The 22,033-nt window shown below is 41.5% G+C and overlaps 2 protein-coding genes across 2 annotated transcripts; both read right to left on the bottom strand.

The window, feature by feature from the left end:
• Positions 1-154: 154 nt before the first annotated feature.
• Positions 155-2,886, bottom strand: LOC122328880 (serine/threonine-protein kinase pim-3-like). The gene is made up of 3 exons (XM_043224942.1): positions 2,848-2,886; positions 2,378-2,765; positions 155-2,312 (listed from the first exon to the last, which is right to left on the bottom strand). Exons 2-3 carry the CDS (start codon positions 2,679-2,681, stop codon positions 2,143-2,145), a joined length of 474 nt encoding a protein of 157 aa, XP_043080877.1. The 5' UTR covers positions 2,682-2,765; positions 2,848-2,886; the 3' UTR covers positions 155-2,142.
• Positions 2,887-17,578: 14,692 nt separating this feature from the next.
• snai1b (snail family zinc finger 1b) lies at positions 17,579-21,424 on the bottom strand. Its single transcript, XM_043224101.1, has 3 exons — positions 20,524-21,424; positions 19,157-19,711; positions 17,579-18,502 (listed from the first exon to the last, which is right to left on the bottom strand). Exons 1-3 carry the CDS (start codon positions 20,597-20,599, stop codon positions 18,321-18,323), a joined length of 813 nt encoding a protein of 270 aa, XP_043080036.1. The 5' UTR covers positions 20,600-21,424; the 3' UTR covers positions 17,579-18,320.
• Between the last annotated feature and the right edge of the window lie 609 nt (positions 21,425-22,033).

The raw sequence follows: 22,033 nt of genomic DNA, 5'->3' as shown, positions 1-22,033 counted from the left end.
TTAAAAGACAAATACCTTTCTCTTTGAATAAATCCAGCTTTTCCCAACACTGGGTTATTTTATACCTAACGACTAGGTTGAGCCTGTGCTGTAATTGACACGGCGGAATTCATTTCACAAGATGGAAAAGACTTTTATTTGTTATATTGCAGGATTGAAATTAGCCGAGAGGAGAGATGTGAAGTCCGGGCAACTTTTGGCTCTGAACGTCCAGCCCAGGAACATCTACATGAGTCTTGGAGCCATGGGCGAGGTGTGACGGTGGGAGGTGCTGGATGGCATCGGGGTCACATCCAGGTGGCCAAGGTCAAGCGGTCATCCTGCTCTGACACAAGGTATAGCAGACCAATCGGCAGAGCTCTTGGATGTCGGAGCAGCCGTATGAACTGGGAAGGGCCTAGAACAGTCGTCCTGATCGAAAGGTGACCTTACTCCTGGACATCCGACTTGGGGTAAAAATCAAGTACATATTAAGATTGGAGCGTGGAATGTCAGAACACTGATGGATATTCAGGATCACTGTGATGAATGAAGCCAAGTCAGACTACTACAATATGGCGTTCCCAGCTCCTCGGCTTAAAATCTGATGAGCGAGAACGATAAAGGAAGCATATCGCTCTGTCCCACAAGCGAGTCTAGAACTCTCTGATTACTGTTTGGCTCATCTTATACCGACCTACAGGCAGAAACTCAAAATCGGCTAAATTTATAGCCCGTAAAAAAATACAAATGAAGCAGAATGGGTTTTACAAACCTGTTTCCACCTCACTAATTGGGAGGGTTCCCAAAGCTGCTGCCGGATCGCAGAGACTGCAACATCCTCACATTCGTTTCTGTCAGCGTGCCGCTGCTGCAAAATGAATAGGCAAAGAAACATAGCTTTGTGCTTTGTGCCAGAACTATATGACCTGTTAAATATAACAAAGCGAATCGTGTCTCTGTCAGAGCCAGCGGCAATTGTACTTGTAAGGTGTAATGCCTAGCCAGCAGAAGGAGCCCTCACCCGAGTGCTAGCTGTGCTCCGTCTCCTTCCACGCTCATTTCCTGTTTGAGGGCTTTATATCCAGAGGACCTCCATGCGCTCCAAGAGAAGTATTGCCGGTATACCTGCCTTACAGAGCATTCTACCAAGTTTCCCGTTTGAGCTTTCCGTCTCTTGGATTTGTCCCCGTCTATCATTTGCCTGATTGGACTGTGATTCTGGTATTGACCCATCACTTACCTTTTGACCTTTGCCTCCTGGATTCCTCCTTGTACATGCCTCTGCGTCGCTGTCTCTCTGCCTGCCTAATCACACCGTTTATTGTCTAATCCTTAATAAACGACCGCGCATGGATTCTACTCCGGCTTCCGCCTCATCCTTACATAAGGATACGTATACACAGAGGAAGGCCTTACTACTATTGTTACGCAGAGACTGAAAAACGGCACAAACCGAGCAAGGCAAAAGAGAATAGATAGAAAATAGATAGTTTTTTTTTTTTTTTTATCATAATTTCACAGCACTGTTTGAAATATGATAATGAATAAAAACTTTATTTTTATTATTTTTTTAACTAATATTTATTAAACATTTTTCATTATTTTATCATTTTTTCGTAGTAAATTTACCACTGAGCTTCTGAAGCCTCATCTGGAAACTTACTATAATATCCAATATAGTACGAAGGAACAGTAATAATTCTGGCAAAATGTTATATGCTTGGCATCAGTGTGAATAAATATTTTTGCTGTGCTTTCTTTACATTGTGCTTTGCTTTTTCATTACATTTGTTCCCCTATTTTTTATTTTATTTTTTTTGATTGATTGAGATTGTCCTTCATGAAATGTTTCCTTGTCTGCTTACTAAATAAATCAAAATAAATCATTAAAAATGTTGTTTTCTATCACCTGATTTACCTCAGACAGGATGTTACCTGACTCCTGAGCTACTCCTGTTCATCTCCCTGCTTAAACCATTCATGTTCTAACAGCTGCTCTAATGTTGGTGTCTCTTCTGGGTTGTATCTCATGCAGAGGCGTATCAGATCCTGACACTCTGTGCAAGTTTTGACAAAAGGTTATTCACGTATGTTCTTTATGACCGTGTGATCACGTACGGTCTTGTGTATTACTTCCGACCGTGTTTCAACTACAAGGCTTTATGTGCGTGTTATCGGCTCACCGTTTGAGCAGCGGCTGGAATTAAACCATGGATCGTTTTCTAGAGCAGACCGACCGATCACCATCCTGTGCAGGAGGTTGCCCAGAGACAACACCGTCTCACTCAGAGCGTATCTGTGCGCCACATAAAGCTCCGGCACCACATGTCCTGTCCAACCAAGCGAAAAAGTTTCAGGGTTTAGCAAACATTTCTATAATGATAAGCTAACTCACCTCTCCATGGAACGTCTTCATCGTCACACCCCTCGATGAGTCCTCCACAGCCAAAGTCTATCAGTTTGAGCTGGAGCGTGTCTGTATTGATCAGGATGTTATCCGCCCTGATGTCGTTATGAGCGATGCCGCGGTCCATACAGTGTTTGGCTGCAACAACTGCCTGGAGCATAAAGCGACGAGCTTGATCTTCATCTAAACAACGGTTTGAGTTGAGTTTCAGGAAACTGTCCAGCGTCACGCAGGGCTGCGGATACTCCAAGATCAGGATGTGAGAATCTGACTCTTCGAACCAGTCCAGCATCTGGACGATGTTGGGGCTTATTGGAGACTTTTTGACCCGCAGATTTAGAGCCACCTCTACAAGCAATGCGCTGGAATAGCCAGGCTAGAGAAAAATCAAGAGAAGGTTAGGTTTATATATTTAATGTATTATCTTTTGAAGGTAGTAATGCGTTTTGCCAACTTACAATAGCGATATAATCATCCTCCTTATACTTAGGGATGATCTTGATGGCAACCTGCAAAGAGAAAAAAACGTTACCAATCGTGAATCAGGAATTTGTGTTAATGACAATATGTGGTCTGTCATCTATTTCACACTTGTTTCAATCAAAACGCTAGATATTAATATATGGGAAAGTGAACAAATGCTGTGAAAGCGGCTCCACCTGTTGGCCATCAGATGTGCGAGTCCCCTGAAACACAGTACCAAAACCTCCTGTTCCCAGTCTCCGTCCCATTTCATATAGGGAGGCAAATGGACTTGTGGAACTTGGCTCATGTGTTGCGAAAGAAATCTGCCTGAGACTGGACGGACATGGAACAAGCATGAACGGGCCAGGCTGCAGATCAACTGGATCCTGGAGAGCTGTTGGCTCGAGGCTGGATGGATCTGTTGGCTCAAGACCAAGTGGACCAGACCGATCAGGCGAAACTTTGCCGCCGCCGCCGCCGATGGCGCGTTTTACAGCCAGCCACGTTCTTTTGAAGAAAGCACGAATGCCTTTCTTTTTCTTCATGTTTGGTTGCTTATCTATAATAGAGTAAATAGAACAGACGCCAATTACAGACGCTCTGTAATTATATACTGAGGTGAGAATTTTGTAATTTGGGAAAAATATTTTCATTATCACAGGCCTCGGGAATGAGGCAAGTTTGTGTTCATCAACGTTATCGAGGTTTTAAGGCTCTGACCTGTAGTTCTCCACGGCGGAAACGAAGTTTTAGCGAAGGAGAGCTGTCTGAACATGGTGTGTGTTTGTGTTTCTGTACAGACTTCAGAAATCCTCTTCTCTGGACTCAGAACTTGATCCCCGTCGTCCTCGCGCCTTGTGACGTCATCGGCGCATTATGCGGGCGTTCCATGAATTCGAATCGAATCGCCGTAGAATTCTACCCATTAAATTATGTTTGGTTTTAAAAAAATATATGTCATTGTTTGCGTGCGTTCACACAATCAATTAAATTAAATATTGTTAAGATCATTTATTAATATGAATTAACATAAGGTTTTATTTTGCAATTGTTGATACGTCATTGCACCACGTATAATAGCATATAGTTTAATTAATATATTTCATTAGTCATTTACATTTTGTCATCTAAAACTATTTGTTACATAACTGGTGGTAACTAATTTATAATAATTCGTTTTGTATGATATTTTATATTTTATTTTGTTTTGTTAGTAAATAATCACATATTTTATACAAAAAAAAATTATCTGATCTAACTTTTGACACGTTTATCTGAAGTCACCCTAATTCATTCAAATATGTAAACTGGCAATTTTTTGAGTTGATTCAGATCGATAGGTAAAGCATAGAGTTAAGACTTTTAAGACCCCATCATATGAAGAGCAGTCCAGCAGAGGGCACTATACGCTATGTTTTCATTGCTAATGAAGCGCGCGAAAGCCTTACAGATGTACACTACTCTGGTGTTCAGTAATTCAGTAATCCAGATCATTTAGAAATCCATGTATCTGGAAAATGCATTAGGTACAAAACATCAGCGTCAACCGACTTTTCTGAGGCGTTTTTCTATGGGTGCTTTAATGACCCAAAGCTGAAAACATAGGGAATATCATTTCCGAGTCAAAACCTCAACTGTTTTCAACTGAGACGGCCACTGTTTGTTCATATCACACGTCTTTAAAAATCCACATTGTTCGCTACGGTCTCCAGGCTCAGGGAGTCCCAGACACAACTATTTTGAGTATTCAATAGAGATAAATCACTAGTCTAGTCATCCGAGATTTCAGCATGGAAACGGTTAGGAACGAATGTCTTTCTTTCACAACAGAGAAGATATGTATAAAATATAGTCCTGTATTGGTTGTACCCCAACTTTTGTGCTGTATTTTGTGTCTCCGTAGCTCTTTGTCTTTCTCATTCTCTCGGCTTCTAAATTTAGTTTTCTACAGGAAGTGGAGATAAAATGTCCACCCTTCGGCTCCTCCTCTGTAACGCTGTGGCTCGGCCTCAACAAACCCCACACACACGGTATCTGTTTTCTCTTTTAGGGGCCAATTGGCTGCTAGTATTTTTATAATCTCCATCTTTCCTGACCTGTTGCTCTTCTCCTGGCGCCAGTGGTCTCTGAACCCCCCCCTCCCGTCCCACAGCCCCATGCGTCCCTCGACCCCTGGGTGGATAATTGAGACCAGCTGTTGCAAGGTGCCTTACCCAGCAGCCCCTGCTCCACTGCACTTGCCGTTTTGCCAGACCGCTCACTTAAGGTCCTCCTTAAACTCCGCATGTCTTCTCCATCAATCTCTCTGATGGACTGATTACCCTAATCTCAGCCTCTCTATCTCTCTCCCTATTGGGTGCTCGCTATTTAACAGACACTTTTTTAACCCGGAGAGTATTACAGTACGCTAATAGCAGAAACAGACCCCCCCGGGGGAAGCTGGGGATAAGTGATTCGCTCAAGGGCACATTGGTTCACAACCCTAAATTGCATGCTTCAAAAATAAAACGCGTAAAAAGCCTACGTTTTATTTCTCATCACTGTCTCTGAAAAACAGGGAGAGCGATTATGCATATTGCGTGATTACTGGAACTGAATGTTATGTTAAATTGAATGCGATTTATGATTAAACGAGGAGAAATGAAGTATGATCCCACCTCTATTCCAGCTGACAGAATTCCCCTGGACTCATTTTTCCTCCAGCAGTCCTCATACCATAAAAGCATTCACAGCTCCTCGTCCTCGGGCTAGAAGATTCCTGCACCCTGATGAAGGAGCTCTTCAAAGCACAAACATCTCTGTGCTGCAGTATCCATTCTTTCAGTTCTTTACGTCGGCATCCATGCTGATCGCTCATGTTACGCTCTCAGCCAAGACACAAAAAATGTATGTTTTGTGCATTATATTTATGAAATTTTTTTGGTGAATATGAGAAAACGTGTTATTGGAGATAGATAGTACAGTGCATATAAAATGTCTATAGAAAGCCCTCGTAAAATACACAAAAAACAATGCATCAGTGTGTGTGTGTGTGTGTGTGGGTGTGTGTGTCATTCACTCATTAGGGGGTCACAGTCTCTCTGGCTCCACAACCTCCTGAAAGGAGTCAAAGGAGAGAGAGAGAGAGAGAGAGAGAGAGAGAGAGAGAGAGAGAGAGAGAGAGAGAGAGAGAGAGAGAGAGAGATGGCAAGCCCTGCATTTTCACTCCTCCTCATGTGAAGGTGTGTTACTGAGGTGTCTAATTCAATAGAATGACTTTTTATTACACTTTTAACATTCCTTAATAGCACTGTATAAAAATATAGTTCTATAATGTGCTGTTCTTGTAAACATTGCATGGGAGGTCTTTATAACAGATGTTCTCTCCCTCCCTTTCCTTTTAAAAGTGTTTCTACCCAGCACCTGTTGAGGCATGAGGGTCCTTAAAGAGTGTGTGTGTGTGGGTGTGGGTGTGTGTTGAGAGGAGATGAGGTGTAGGGAACTTTAGAAGACAATAACTTCTTGATTGTAACAACACTTGTCTCCCACCCCACACACACACACACACACACACAGAGCTCTTTGAACTGGATAGCTGAGCACGAATAAGCTAATTAGCTGTTTGCTGCTCATTTAGCACCTCTGTGAAAGACTGTATTTAGCCTGTTAACATTGCTGTGAAAATCAGTAATGCTAACTAGCTAAATAACATGAGACACACTTCATTAACACACGAACATGCTCACGTTGTCCCAAAGGAACATGCTTTTTTTCTCCAGAGACGTGAAGTAATAGTGTTTGTTGTCATACAGTTTGTTCTTGTGTACTTATTACAGAACCTGTTATGGAAATAATATATCTTAAAAGAATTTAGGCTACTTAAGTGTGGACTAAATGTAATGTTTAATGGCACATTACTTGCAATAAATGAATAAATATTGATTGCTGTTAGCTCTTAAGTATGATTTTTAATGTTTTAATATTTTCATCATTGCTTCTGTTGTCTTTGAAATAAAGTTAAAGTGTACTGCTATATATATATATATATATATATATATATATATATATATATATATATATATATATATATATATATATATATATATATATATATATATATATATATATACAGTATATATATGCTTTTCTTTTTCCCTAGCATTTGCTTTGTTCAGGCTTATATTATTTATTATAACTTGACTTGTGCAATAGCATGAAAATATATATTTTTTTTTTCTTTTATTTTTAAGAAAACACCCAATGAAACCAAAGTAGTGAAATGATTTATACTTACTGAAATGACCGGTGTTCGCTTAATTGTGATATTGTGTAAAAAGAAAAGCAACTAATATGATTTCCATCTTTATTACGTTTACTAAGGCTCTTTACACTGTTGACGTTATTCTCTGCCTGTTGACGTTCATTTAAATGTGGTGTGTGTGTCTTTCGTGGCGTCTCTCAGCAGTGGGACGGATGTGAGCACATCTGGAAAGGCTTACACGCTGGAGGCGGGGGTCTCTGGAGCCGAGCCGCCGCATGTGTGTGTGTGTGTGTGTGTGTGTGTGGGAATTCTCTCAGCGGTCTCTGTAGGAGGGAGTTTTTTCTCAAAACCCCCCAAAACCAGCTTTAAAGCAGTGACTTGAGCGTGAGTGTGTGTCTCCATGTGCACAAACGAGAGACTGTATTGATAAAACCTCATTATCCTCAAGTTAGCTTCTTGGGATTCACGCCTGGAGCACGTCGGAGATATTTTTAAACGATTATCACTTTTTTCTTTTCCCTCTGTGAGTCTGCGTCCATGCAGCAATTATCACATTAATACATTTTAACATACGACATTTCGTTTGATAAACAATTCGGGTACCGCGTCAGGTTGATGTACAACGTAGCATCTGGGTGCTGACCCGAAACCATCTGAGTGCAACCTGCCTATCAGACACGCACAGAACGTGCGCTTCCAGCAAACACACACACACGCTGTATACGCTACGTGCGCGTAATATTCAGTAACACGCAGTTTTTATAATGCCACACATGCAGAGCCACACGAGCTGCGCTCTGATCTCTGCTCTGGGTTAGAAAGCCTCTAATATACGTGTGCTGGCTTTGGCTCACTGATGTGGCCTTCATGGTCTGGCTCACGGGGTATTTTAGGATCTCAGCGCTCGTAATTAAACTGCACATGAAGTCCTCGGAAAAAAAATTAAGAGCTACTCGAGGACAATACATCGCCAGTTTTTCTTCATTTGCGCCTGTGCACCTAGTGTTTCACATTATCAATGTTTGAATGCGTTAATGTAAAGGATCAAACCAAAGTATTTTGAAGCTAAATAACCTCTTTGTGAAGTTTTATTAGATAAGCACTGCCCAAAATGGCAGTATCGGGACACCTGTGGTTTTTCTGCTACGCCTGTGCGACGTTTTCAGACACTTTTTGAAATAAATGGTAATATTTTTAACTTACTTCTGTATAAATGTGTATGTTGATTTTTACTGTTACTACAATGTTTCTTAAAAAGGCTTTATATTTCTTTAGTTTGGGATCAGTACGCGTTTGTTTTTGGTTTTTTTTAATAGACCTATTTTTTTTTTGTTTTTTTTTTATTTTTCAAGAATGCATTAAAATTGATCAGAAAGACATTTTTAATGTTACATGAGATTGCTATATGCTGTTTTTTTTTTTATTTCCGATCATCAAAGAAAAACATTCAAAAATATTTTTTTACACCAATGTAAAGCAGCTTAAAAATAATCATGATATATAAATAATCAGAAATATAGCGTGTTAGCATATTATAATGATTTCTGAAGGAAACATCCTGGCTTTGTGATAGCAATGCACATAGTAAATTATTAATTTATGAATCAGTTTATTCTTTTTAATAAATCAGCATTCTGAGCGAATGTGAATCAAAACTACATGAGAAGCACCCAACAATTCACAATCATTTTACACTGAGAAATTCAGCTACAGCCTTGTAAGCTTAAAACGTCCCCCTGCTAATGGAGCAGTGTGAAATCAGATTAAGATAAGAAGTCCTTTCAGTCTGGAAGAAGTAAAGGCTAAAAGTCAACAGGTCGTGGAGTGAGCTTGTCTGATTTATCCACACATACCTGCGTGACGACCCCCTTCAGCAGGACGGAGCTGGGCCTCTGTTGTTTTGGCTCCACGGGCTGCTCAGGTGGACTGATATCTAGAGTTACAGAGCGACAGCTGTAGAGACCTCAGACCAAGCTGGCAGGTCACTGTCTGTCACAGCTCACTGATCTCCGTGTGCTTGCATGTATTAGAAACACCTCGATTCCTTTCAGTGAAAGTAAGATGCACGTTAAACGCATGCAACGTTTGATTTCAGGGCTGAACGTTGGCATGTTTACGACATGTTGTGAAAAAGAAAGGCTTAATTCAATAGAAAGTGTGCTTACATTCTTGAACGTGAAAAAATACACAATATAATAGGTTTTAATCACTATTAGTGTACTTTCATCATGACTGTTTCTTAAACTGCACCATATTTAAAATTCATCGTTACAAAAATATGTAAACACATGATATGCAAATGTCTCTATTTTAGTTTACCGTAAATGTCAGTACAATACTTTTAAACCATATTTAACAGAAAATGAGCGCAGTATTTGAAAAAATTGCATCCATATTGCACCTAAGTACAATCTTTGAATGCATATTAAAGTATGCTGAAGTGTACCTGTAATAAGAATAAAGGCTTTAGGTGAAATTGATTCATTTTTATGTGACTCACTGTTTGTTAGTACTTTGAAGCACTGAATGTACGAAAAAAAAAAACGTAATCAATGGCCTCTGGATGAAAGTGTTTCTATGATCCCTTAAAATTCCCTCAAGATATCCAGTGTGTCTTATGTAACCGGAATCTTTAGTCGGAGTAAGGAGACAGGTGTGGACCCACCTGACCACATCCAGAGGTCACAGGCACCTTCTGTCTCGTCTCCATCCACCTGTCTGTGCCTTCTGTGCTGGGACCCCCAGCTCTCCAAACACTACACTCAGAGTGAACACACTTTCTCCGGAAATTCCTTCAATCTTTGGAAACTGTTGTCAAAAATAAATAAGAGAGCTATGAACCCATCCACGTGGGTGAATGGTGAATCTCCAAAATGGTTTATCAAGGTTTCAATATATCAAATAAATAAATTTGGCTGCTTTAGCTCACATTGCAGTTAAAAAACGTTCACAACTGAGCACATTTTATTAGCTCTCTTCTGGAACTTATATATGAGAAGCAGGAGACCTTTATTGTTTCTGCCTTTATTTTTGACAGTAAGCATTGAGATACAGAATCGGGAACAGATCACAAGCCAAGACTCAAAATGAGGTTACTTGTGCACCGTCCACAAGGCCATGTCCCAAATGACACCCTAAAGCCCTCACAGATTTCCTCCGAATCCATCCTTTCATGACACGATGAGGCCATAGAGGCACATAGAGGCCAAAGAAGGGCTTCTGAGCAACCTTCTGAAATCTAAAAAGACACACATATGTCACAAGAAGTGTGCCATTTGGGACAGGGCCTAAACTACATTCTTAATTTGCACTTGATTTCCATATTAAAAAAGTTGTGGGTTTTGTTCCACACTGGGTTTCTTAAAGTACACTTCATCTAATCCAACATTTACCCTATAAGGATAACAAAATAGACCTAGAAGTTTCTATTGATATCTCTGAAAAGAGATTGGATATGCTGTGTTTGTGTGTGTGTGTGTGTGTGTAATTAAGTTTTCCCATATGCTTCGTGAAATTTGTAATCCCATCAGAACCTTGAACTGATCAGTGCTGCATATGCTTTCTAGAAAAGGAATATAATATGCTGACATACGTCACGGTAAGAAGACACCAATCTTAGTCAAAAATGCACACACTCGCAGATAAATGACTGCTCAGACTTATGAATGCGCTGAGAGGGTGTGAGATGAAGAGATACGAAGGCAGCCAGAGGGTGTGCATTTCAGGCAGGTGCAATTATAATTCTGGAGGCCGTCTTCGGGACGCAAGCGAAAAGGCCAGTGAGTGTGTGTGACACCCACAGCGGCCTCCTTCACCTCCGCCTCACACAAGTGGCAGAACAATAGAGCTGTAAAGTGCTGCAGGTCTCAGGGCAGAACAAAAGTGCACCTTGCACCTTTCAAATCATCCAAAGTACCTCCCGAGGCTCTGAATACCTGTGGCGCAGTCAGAGACACTGCAGGTGTTTTCTCTGGTTCTGCAGGTGCAGCACACAGCGATAAACACGCCCCCAGTTTCACAGCACAAAACAACGCTTTTACTGTGCTTGCGTTCAAGCCCTCTATGGAAATACCCAGTGTACAATGCAGACATGAACCAAATCATGCTCAGGTGAGCTGCTACTTTATTTACATATATGTCAACTTATTCTAACCCTGACCCTACTAGTCTACTAATGGCTCATTTCCACTGAGAGGCACGGTTCTGTACTGTATACTGTACTGTACATTAATTATGACCGTTTCTGTTCAGAAGTTGTGAATGGTACCAAAATACTTTTTTAGTAACTTCGCAGATACATGCCAGCTTACTCTAACCTTCTACTAAAACTCTAATGAGAATTAATAGATATGTAGAAGCAAAGTTAGTTGTAGTCAACAGAATGTGTTAACGGGACCATCAAAATAAAGTGAAGCCCTTGCATCTAATTTCCTGCCCTCTCTTCAGTCTCCCTGTAATTTTGAATGGCACATAATTTGTTTGGCTCTTGCAGAGATGATTAAATTGGGCCACAAGCCATGGGCACCAGACTACAGTGTGCTGCTGTTCTATAACATCTGTTTTTCTCTGTTCAAGGTTGCCTAAATCCTAAACTGTTAGACCACCCCACTTTCAGCCTGTCCCCTCCGTTACGAAAAGGGGCGTTCAATCCTGCTCCTTGAGGCCCACCAGAGTTTAGCTCCAAAGCCTAATTAAACACATCTGAATCAGCTAAACACAGCCAGTCTTTTGGACCACTAGGCAGTACAAAGGCAGGTGTGTTGAACCTAGCGGCCCTCCAGAAGCAGGAATGGACCCTGTGACAAAGGGATGAATAAACACTAGACCGAACATAGTCAAGGTGTTCAGGATGACTAGAAAACAATAACCAGGTGTGTTGAAGCAGGTTTGAAACTTAAGTTTCACTTCACTTTTTGACATTTATGACTTTTACCTGGTCTTATAGCACAAATGTACCTTGGTGCACTTGGAGACACAAAATACGTACCAACAGGTACATATCACTGCATTTTCCAGAAGAAATGAATACTAGAGGCAGTAAAACTCTGACACTGAAACAGAGTTTTGTTTAATAAAGCACAATTTTCACACATTATGAATGAATGAATGAATGAAGCATTTATATAGCACTTTTTTGTGTATTGCTTGATGCCATGTTGGCGGGGATCTCTCCTCAGCCACCACTAGTGTGTAGCATCCACCTGGATGATGTGATGATGTGGAGAGAAGAGAGACATAGCCAATCAAGGCCTTGATTGACACCACATTGGAATAACACAATATGGTAACACAAACTTTAAACGTCAATTAACTTCCAACCTCACGAGTTATAGCACGTCATCTCTCCAAACAGCATAACATTTGACATTTGTGTTATTATGAGGTTGGAAAATATCTTAATGTTCTTTTTGGAGCATTTTGACTTTAGAATTGAAAAACGGGAGAAATCGAATACTTATGGATTGGAAATGACAAGAGGGTGAGTAAATGATGACAGAAAGGCACCCGCTATAACTCATGTTCATTGTGAGAGAGAACATTTAAGGAAACCAGAAGGGGAAGAAGAAGACCAAATGATATAAAGAGAGCAGTGCCGGCTTCCAGAGGGGAATTGCATCTAGAAAAGAAAGAAAGAATAAAAGTTGGAGAAAGAAAGCCGGAAGCCAAAGTATGTGGGTAATCCCCACACAAGAGCAAAGTCACCCAGAACTCTGTTAGTAATCCAAACCATCATAACAGCTCCTGGCTCAAACATGATCCCTGTGACTCAGCTCTCTAAACCACCACCTCAAACATGAAAAGACATGAACATCACTGCTCAAATATGCCCTTTTAAAGGCAATGTACGGCTACAACTGAACACAGAGACTAGAGCCAGGCCAAAGGCCTTCGCACTGAATATCTATGACCAGTTCTCCCACTTCAAACTAGACAGGCTCCAAAGGAACTGAACTCAGAGCTGGGTAAATGACCAAAAACACATGAGATTAGAGAATTAGGACAAAGAAGGTATAGATCATACAAAAAAATGACAGTTCACTTTTTTCTCATCACTTCAAAGCTACATGACAGTGTGTAGTATAAAACCATATTTTCATGTCTCGGTCTCAACTTAATTACCCAAATGAAAAAAGCAGGTAGATCTACAGAGGTCTCAACTACAAGGTTACAAGGTTATTATAAGTTTAAAGTGTCATGAAACGTGTCAAGACGCATCGAGGGCGAATTGAGATGTCAGTATTATTAAACTTGTCACTCGTTCTTATATGTCTCATGATTGCCTGTCATTAATGATCGGTGAATAACTCGAATCTGTACCACACACCAAGATGTCATATATGAGTCTGGAATAAAGTGCATGAACCATATGAACCACTTCTATTAGATTTTTATGGCCCTTCTTGACAGCTCCATCTCTTTCCGCTGTGTGGAAAATAGGGAAATTCTGTCTAATCTCCATTTGTGTTTCACAGAAAGTCTTTGGGTTTGGACCAACCTCAGGATGAGTAAACGATGACAGGACTTTTATTTTTGGCTAAACTATTCCTGTCATTTTCAGGCTCCAGCTAGCAGGACCCTTCTCTCTAGCCAGATGCTTCAGATGTTTTTTATCAGCTCTGCAGCAAGGCCAGTGTTTATATGTGACTGACAAGCCGTTTCCTGTGTCCGATGAGCTCCTTCAGCCCAGAGAGAAGAAAGGAGTAAACCAAAGACCAAGTGAAAGGAAAAAGTGAGGTTAAACTAGGTCAAGCTGGTCAACTGTACCAGTGTTTCTATTAGCGCCTTGTGGCTTTCAAATTATATACTTCACGCACCAATACTTTGACAAATGTGCTCTTCATTACTGACAGACATATAATATATGCAGCTGAAGGGCCCTCAGATATGTTTGTTCCAGCTGGAGAAAAAGAGGAGAAGGCAACTCATACCACCCTACACCCCCGTCAATTACAGACACATTATCTCACCCCCTCACAGGTACATTTTTCGACTTTACGGGGCATTCGTGCAGATTCGTGCCGCTTTGAGGGTTGAAAGATAATGACATCAGCCCCTGTCATCCATCCAGTCGCCCACACACAGTTGTCATCTCTGTGTGAACATGACTCCGTGGGTTTGAGGGGCCGCTCAGTCCTCCACGTCTACTATGTCTGACTTTATGTCTCCGGTTTAGGCCAACCACATCAAAACCGAAATCCCAAATGACTTTTGTCTTCTGAACACCAATCATGCGGCCTGACAGTTTCTTGGCTTGCTATCGAAATGCACAAGCATACACCTACCTCCGTTTCAGTTTCTTGATGAACTATGCTAATTTTTCTATACGTATAAGAAAATGACACAGTTATTGCAGATTTTATGAAAACTACCTTAAATGAGTAATTAAATATTGGGAAATATTACATGTATTCATGTTTCACGTTGGTGGATCATAACCAGGTTGTAAGTACAGCTTAAAAATGCCAAAAGAAGAAACAGAACCTAACTGCATTTAAACTCAAACAGGCTGTTCATCGGCTGATCAAAGGTTTAAGACCATAGCCTTACAATATGCAGAAAAATATGGTTATTATGTCATTGTTCTTCGGGCAGTAACACTGTCATGATTTCCTGATGGCAAAGACAAAAGTCTTTCTGTCGTTAAGTGTGTTGGGATTGTTGAGCCCCAACATGCCATCACTGCCGAGGTTAAACTCTAAAATATCCTGAGAGCGATGGGAGAAAACGTTGAGAAAGTTATAGAACACACAGAATGGTCCGAAAGGATGTAGCAGGATGTCTTCACCTGGAAGAATATGGTTCATCAGTCGGTTGTTCTGAACTGTTGAAATGACCCAGTCATTTCCGCTCAGACAAGCTCCTCAGTCGAGAGGGATGACCCTGCAACATGTCCACATATTCCACCGCACAACCTGAAGATCCATGATCCCACTGAAGAAAAAAGCACACCACATCATGATGGAGCAGTGTGGAAAACACCTTCAGAGGATCTCTTTGTCATGCCAGTAACGTTGGAAGCCATCAGGATTGTCCAGGCAAAAATGTTTTTATCGGAGAATAAAACTTTCTTCCACCTTTCAGTGTCCTGTTTGGTGCGCTCTTGCAAATTACAAACAGACAAGATTGTCTCATGGGAGGAGATCTGGCCTTTAAAGACATTTAAAGGGTTTTCTTGAAACCCTTCTCTCAGAGACGCCGTCTTCTGGTAATTGGGCCCAGTCGGCATCAGGAAAGGCTTTCATTTGTGTCGAGGATCAGCCTGTGTCATCACGGACAGCCGACGCAGAGCAGCTGATTTTTTGGGGGGTCTACCACTTGACTTTGTTGTCCCATCGCTCTCAGGATATTTTAGGGATTGTGAAATGAATGTTTGACTGAGTTTAACCTCGGCAGTGATGGCATGTTGGGGCTCAACAATCCTGACGCACTCAAAGACAGAAAGACTTTTGTCTTTGCCATCAGGAAATCATGACAGCGTTACTGCCTGAAGAACAATGGCGTGAAATCCATGTTTTTGTTTTGATTTGAACTTTTTAAGGCAATGGTCTTAAAACTTTTGATCAGCCGATAAACAGCCTGTTTGAGTTTAAATGCAGTTTTTAATAAATAAATGTTCTATGTTTTTGTCTCTTGGACCTGTTTCTTCTTTTACTATTTTAAAGTAGCACTTACAACCTGGTTATGATCCTGGTGTCCTGCACATAATGTGTTTTTAAAGTTTTTTCTGGATGAATGCAACATCTTGTCAGCATTTATTTTCTGTTGGTAAAATTTGCCTCGAGTAAGCAGTCCTTTATTCAATCCTCATGTGAAGGTTTTACTGGTTAGTCCCTGCTGGTAGATAGATACCAGCCAAAAAACTACGAGAATGGGAATGTTAAGCTTTCTCCAGGTATTGTATTGTGAGCTTACACCACATCCCTTTCGTTTATCCTTGCATATATCATCGAAAGTTACCAAGTTCACAAAATTGAAATGGCCATGACATAAGATTAAAGACTGAATATAAAAAATGTCACTTTTTTTCCAGATCTATGTTTTAAAATGTTGACCAATCTTAAAGAACAAAATTATTTGACAAGTCTACTCTTAACCTTTTAGTGTACTACATACATTTGACTAAATACATTTTTTTAAGTACAAAGAGAGTGTGTTAAAAGCATATGGTGTCCTAAAATATCACAGTGGAGTACATTTAGATGATCTTATTTATCTTAATAAGTACTAAGGAATCATTTTCTGTATATAAAGCACAAAACGAGTACATTATAGAAGTGTACTTTTTTCACCTGGGCCAGCGCTCACTCACAAGAGAACAAACTACAACATTAACTAACATGAGAGCACGAATTAGTACGAGGCCACAACTTAACTAAAAGGGAACAATTGAACAAATTCTCAGCATGTCGTGTATTGTGCTCTGCATTTAAGGAGTACAGCATTTTTTAGCGGTCACAGATGTTGTAGATATGAATGCCGCAGATACTTTAAATAGAGCTTAAGTTGCATTCAGCCTGGAATATCTCTTTAAGCGTGCCCTCCCCCTGCAGCTAGCTTCCCCCACCAAAATCCCACAGCTTTGAGCCTCCAAATCAGCAGAGGAAGTGCATCGTTACTCTAGCAAGACTGGTTGGCGTCAGCGCAGGTCACAAGGGCTTTGTGGATTCAGCTTCCTAGAGAAAGGGTGAGCTGCGGAGGAGGTCTACAGAACCTAAAACCTCAAAACTCTGGCCACATTGGAAGCGCAGATTGCTGGCATTTCCCACATTTATTACATCTCCCCTCGGGGAGCCATATCTATCTTTTCGACAGATTGAGGTTCTGGAGCTCAGAGCTGGATCCACTGGTCTTGATGGTGAGGACTGGCGCTCCTCTTAAGTCTTCGGCCTCCCTTTTGGTCTCTTTCCACCTGCAGTGTCTGAGAGGCGAACATTTGTTGGCCATGTGTCAGCTAAACTGGGTTAGTGTTGTGTTAGCGTTAGGCTAAGCAGAAAAAAGCGTGTGCAGGTGTTCTGACCATCACTCAAAATATCCGACTGCGTCTAGACGTGGACACTATATATTTATTGCACCGTATCTATTCGGGGACCCTTGGATGTCAATTCAAGCATTCGAGGAATGATTCGCATTTCTTGTTTTCAACAATTCTTTCAAAATTCGGTTGATTTGAGAACGGTTAAGCGAGCATTATTGGCCATTATCAACCATATTCGAAGTCAAATCTTGTGTAATGTGCTCGGGCGTGAATGATATGATTTTAATCGCATTATATTACCAAAATAACCAGAACTTCTACATGTCTGTGCGAAATGCTTATACTCTCTTTTTCTAGTTATTTAAATGAGCGACGAGAACATTCTGCTCAACGCAATTTGATTATCACGAAAGATAAAAAGCTACGTACGTGTGCATAAATACGGAATAACTTTACATTTAAATGTAACTTTCGTAAAAACACACAAAAGTAAGACACCTTTCTGTTAAACAAAGAACATAAATTACTTTATTGGAAAAAACGGCAAGTGGAAATACACTAAAACACATCTTCGCTCCAAAAAAAGGATTGCATAGCATTTGGTTTGCGTTATGCGTCCGACATATAAACAATATGCAGACAGGCAGCTTCATACATCATTGTGGCTTTGGGAAAAATACGTTTGAAGACGACCAGACGAAACGGGTTTCACGGAAGAACTTTCTCGAATCAGTTCAGGTGGAGGACACTTTGTACAACATCTAACGAACTTCTTTAGGAATATAACAACATTCAGGATGATTTAATACCTCCGAGCTCATATTACAGAGACGGATTCCAGAGTCGGATTGAACTTCTTATTAAAACAGCTCTTTGGTGTGCTTTTTCGGCCTTCGCTCTAGAGATACAGCCGATGCATTTGTCGACAGGCCCGCGCTGCGACAGCTGTCCCAATACATCCCCGCGTGTCTGTGGAGATCTCGCTGAGAGATGACCTCTCACCACACACGCTTTATAGCAGCTGCCCCCCTCGCAGTCCCGGACCAGCCGGCACCGAGGTGCATCCTGGGAATCCACCGAGAGCCAGTCTGATGGCCCCCTCCCCAGCCACAGAAACCTGCGCGTAAGACTAACACTGGAAGAAAAACATCTCCTCTCCTTTGGCTTGCGGAAGCGAAGATAAGGCACCTTGCACGTTCTCTACGAGTCCGAACGTTCACTCGCTCGACGGGCCGCAGCTGTCGTGTCTTCTAGGCAGACGGACAGCAGCCGGACAGCGTGTGCTTGTGCAGGAGGGACATGCGGCTGAAGGTACGAGAGCACGTCCCGCACTGGTACTTCTTCACTTCGGAGTGGGTCTGCAGGTGAGCGCGCAGGTTTGAGCGGTCCGCAAACGCACGGTTACAGTGCGGGCACGAGAAGGGACGCTCGCCTTCGGGAAAAAAAAAGAGATTCGTTTTTAGTACACACACATATATATATATAACCTCTATAGATTAACTCTAAATGCAGTTCAGGTAATATAGAAAACAGGATTGTGCAAAAAGAGATCTTCAAAACACCGTTTTGGAAGCGTTTCGTAATGTATATCTAGGTTTCTATAAAAGCATTGTCTCTAGAAATAACTTTTTGGCCGTCCTTTATGCTGATAGATGTGCCAGCCAAGCAACTGCCATTGACAAGAATGGGAATGTTATTTCTACGTATATTATTTTTCAGCATGAAAGGCTATCTTCAATACAAGAGTTACACAAACACAAAATAAAAACTGGAAAAAACAGCAATTAAAATTATATCTTCAATCTATTCTTTAAATAACTATGGCATTAAATGAAAGCTGAATATATGAGATTGTATTTTGCTTCTTGATTTATCAATTCATTTCTTTGTTTCTGTTCAATTGTGTCCAAGTTATACTAATTTGTTTTGCTCGTTTTAGTGTGCTATTTCATATCCTTGTTTTATTTCTGCCTACAATTTTACTTTTTTTTTTTTTTTTTTGGAAATGTTTTTGCAGGGCGAGTTACACACCTAACTTTCCAAGTTTGCTCCCCACATAGTTTGAAAAAAAAATGAGCTCACTCACCGGTGTGTGTGCGGATGTGTCCTCGCAGTAACCAGGGTCTGGAGAAGGCCTTCCCACACGTGGTGCACACGCAGGGGAGCGTGTGTGAGCGGATGTGCATCTTGAGCGCTCCCAGACTGTTGTATTCTTTGGGACAGTGTTTGCAGCGGAAGGCGGTTCTGGGGCCGGCGCCGGGGGTTCCTGCGGCGCTGACGGTGGTCTGCGGCCCCGTGGTGCAGTGCGTGAGCTGGTGCCGTGTGAGCGCAGCCGGGCCGCTGCAGGTCTTGCCGCAGTGGGTGCACTGGAAGCGGTCAGCGGGGTCCGGGCTGGGAGGGTCAGAGGTACGGCAGTCGTCCTCCTCTCCGCTGCTGCTGCTGCTGCTGGAGCTGGACTGAGAGCTCAGGTCCAGAGGCCTCGAAGGAGACGGGCTGCTGGGCGACTGCGCCGTGAGAGACAGGGGTAAGGCACCGGCGGTCCACACGAGCATGGAGGGATAGTTGGGCCCCACAGAATCGCCTTCTCCGGTGGGGAAGTCGTCCAGGGGGAAGCATTGTGGGAAGACAGCATAGCGTTGGTCTGGGGGAGAGAAGAGATGCCCTTTAGAGGGTTGCTGGACTGCATGATATTTTTTCCTGCTTTCTGGTTTGTCAGAAACACATTCCAAAACCAGTCATAAGTAGCACAGGTATTTATTATTTTTCTTTTATGCTAAAATTCTTTAGGATGTTAAGTAAAAAACATGTTTCATGAAGATATTATGTGTACATTCCTACAAAAATAATATATATATATATATATATATATATATATATATATATATATATATATATATATATATATATATATATTTAAACTTAATTTTTGATTAGGAATATGCATTGCTAAGAACTTAATTTGAACATTCTTCTCAATATGTAATTATTTTTGCACCCTCAGATTTTAAATATTTGCATCTTGTACAGATCTCAAAAGTTGGTTTGTGGTCACATGTGCCTAGTATCTACCAAAGATCTACCTCATACCCCAAAGACGAAGCTATGACTCACCTTTTTAATATTCATTTAGTTAAATTAAACACTACAGCTGAAGTATATTAGTTAAAAGTTAGTAAAACTTAAATTAAAAAATTTAAGTCAAAAAATCACTAGCAAGTATGACCAAAACTAAACAAAAATGAACACGTTTTGGTAATATGAAAATGCTTTGAAGGATGATAAAAGCATGGAAAAGGTTATGTCAATATCTGTGGTGCAGGACGTTATGACAACTTTAGGTGGCTGAGATTTTGGCTCACTAAGTTTTGACTAATCATAAGCTGTTTAATGTGACACAGGCCTGCTCATATTGTATACAGTAACAGACATAAACATGTATCTCTCGGCACTCACCAGTCTGACTCTCCAGTTCACTGTAGTTTGGCTTCTTGTTGGAGAAATATTTCTTGACAAGAAATGAGCGTGGCATTTTGAAAAGATCCTCCCGCAAACTCAAAGGCTTTAGCTGAACTCTGGGTTGAGTCTCTGCGCGAATCCTTCAGGATCACGGTCTGCTTCCAGCAGTCTTCGAGCTCGAAGCGGATGAAAAGCTTTCTGACAGTCGCGACATGAACTACTGCCATTCAGCACACACGGGTCTCTTCATATGAGGCGGGGCGGGACTGGAGGGCGGGGCCTGTGCGCTGCCCACGCCCCCTGGAACGCCCGCCGACTGACCCCGTCTCCCGCAGGTGCCCGCGGGAAACACCACAGCATCCATCTTACAGCCTCCTTACACCCTTTATATTTAGGCCATTAAACAAAAAAAAAAATCAGATTGTAGATTGGGTAAAGAGATCTGATTGGATGAGCTGCTGTATAATAGCTGATTAATATGTTAATGAGATGCGTTAAACGTATTGCAGAATAAAAGGTTGCCGTTTGCGGAAATATCGTTTGATTATTACACACGCATTCGTAAAATCGTTCCTTGATTTGTATCGCTTTGTAAGTGACAGTGGTTAAGTAAAAATGTATTATTTTTAAATTATTAGTATAAGTTGTCGCAATGAAACCTGCCATCAGCTAAACAATCATGAAGCAATTAATGAAAAGCACAAATACATAAAAGTCTACAACGAAAAAACTGGTGTAGAAACGACTTTCCCCCCAATATTACTATCGGCCTATGTCTCAAAAACAATTACAAAGACACAGTAACAGGCCTATATTAGATCCTTGTTTTATTTAGCCTGTACCCTACTTAGCAAAATCATTAGCAGTAGCCTGTATCTTTATTATTCGCTACGGTTTAAAAAGTATTCTTCCTAGCCTTAAACGACGTTTGCGGGACACCCAGGCTTGAAGGTGACACAAAGCACAATCGTTGCTCATTTATCAGTGACTCGGAGCGCGGGCCTCTCCGGGACCAGGGGGACACCGCGGGAGACGAGAGGCGCTCGGCGGGGGCGATTAAAGCCGAGCCCGCTTCTCTGAACAAAGGTGTCCGTCGTGAACGCTCCTCTGGTGCCCGGCTCTCACGTGACCGGAAGACGAGGCGCTAAGCTGTGCTCGGACTGTGCTCGGGAGCGCGCTGACCCGGAGACGCCGAGCAGACGGCTCCCTTCGTAAACAACACCGTAAACGACTGAGTGCGTGTTCGCAGACAGACGCGCGCTGTCGTACTGAATGTCGCGTGATAATGACATCAACAATATCTAGCATTTTAACATAGTTGTCATATCATAGTTATTAGTTATCGTAGACAGATAGCTAGACACTTTGACACACACACACACACACACACACACACACACAGTACAAGCATTAGCTCTTTTTATTTTCGTCCGAAACATCTCACGCGCACAAAAGCTTTTAGTGTTGAACCGGCGTCCACATAACTCCCTGCGTTTCATGCCTGTCA

Source organism: Puntigrus tetrazona, chromosome 23 (assembly GCF_018831695.1).
Source record: "Puntigrus tetrazona isolate hp1 chromosome 23, ASM1883169v1, whole genome shotgun sequence".
Taxonomy (NCBI): Eukaryota; Metazoa; Chordata; class Actinopteri; order Cypriniformes; family Cyprinidae; genus Puntigrus; species Puntigrus tetrazona.
The sequence above is the reverse complement of the archived record's forward strand: the minus strand, read 5'-3'. Positions and strand labels throughout refer to the sequence as shown.

Coding starts and splice junctions, on each gene's coding strand:
- LOC122328880 (XM_043224942.1), bottom strand. CDS start 2,681: ATGCTGGACTGGTTCGAAGAGTCAGATTCTCACATCCTGATCTTGGAG. Junction 2,313..2,377: donor TGAAGACGTTCCATGGAGAG/GTGAGTTAGCTT, acceptor TTGGTTGGACAG/GACATGTGGTGCCGGAGCTT.
- snai1b (XM_043224101.1), bottom strand. CDS start 20,599: ATGCCACGCTCATTTCTTGTCAAGAAATATTTCTCCAACAAGAAGCCA. Junction 19,712..20,523: donor TGAACTGGAGAGTCAGACTG/GTGAGTGCCGAG, acceptor TCTCTCCCCCAG/ACCAACGCTATGCTGTCTTC. Junction 18,503..19,156: donor ACACATCCGCACACACACCG/GTGAGTGAGCTC, acceptor TTTTTCCCGAAG/GCGAGCGTCCCTTCTCGTGC.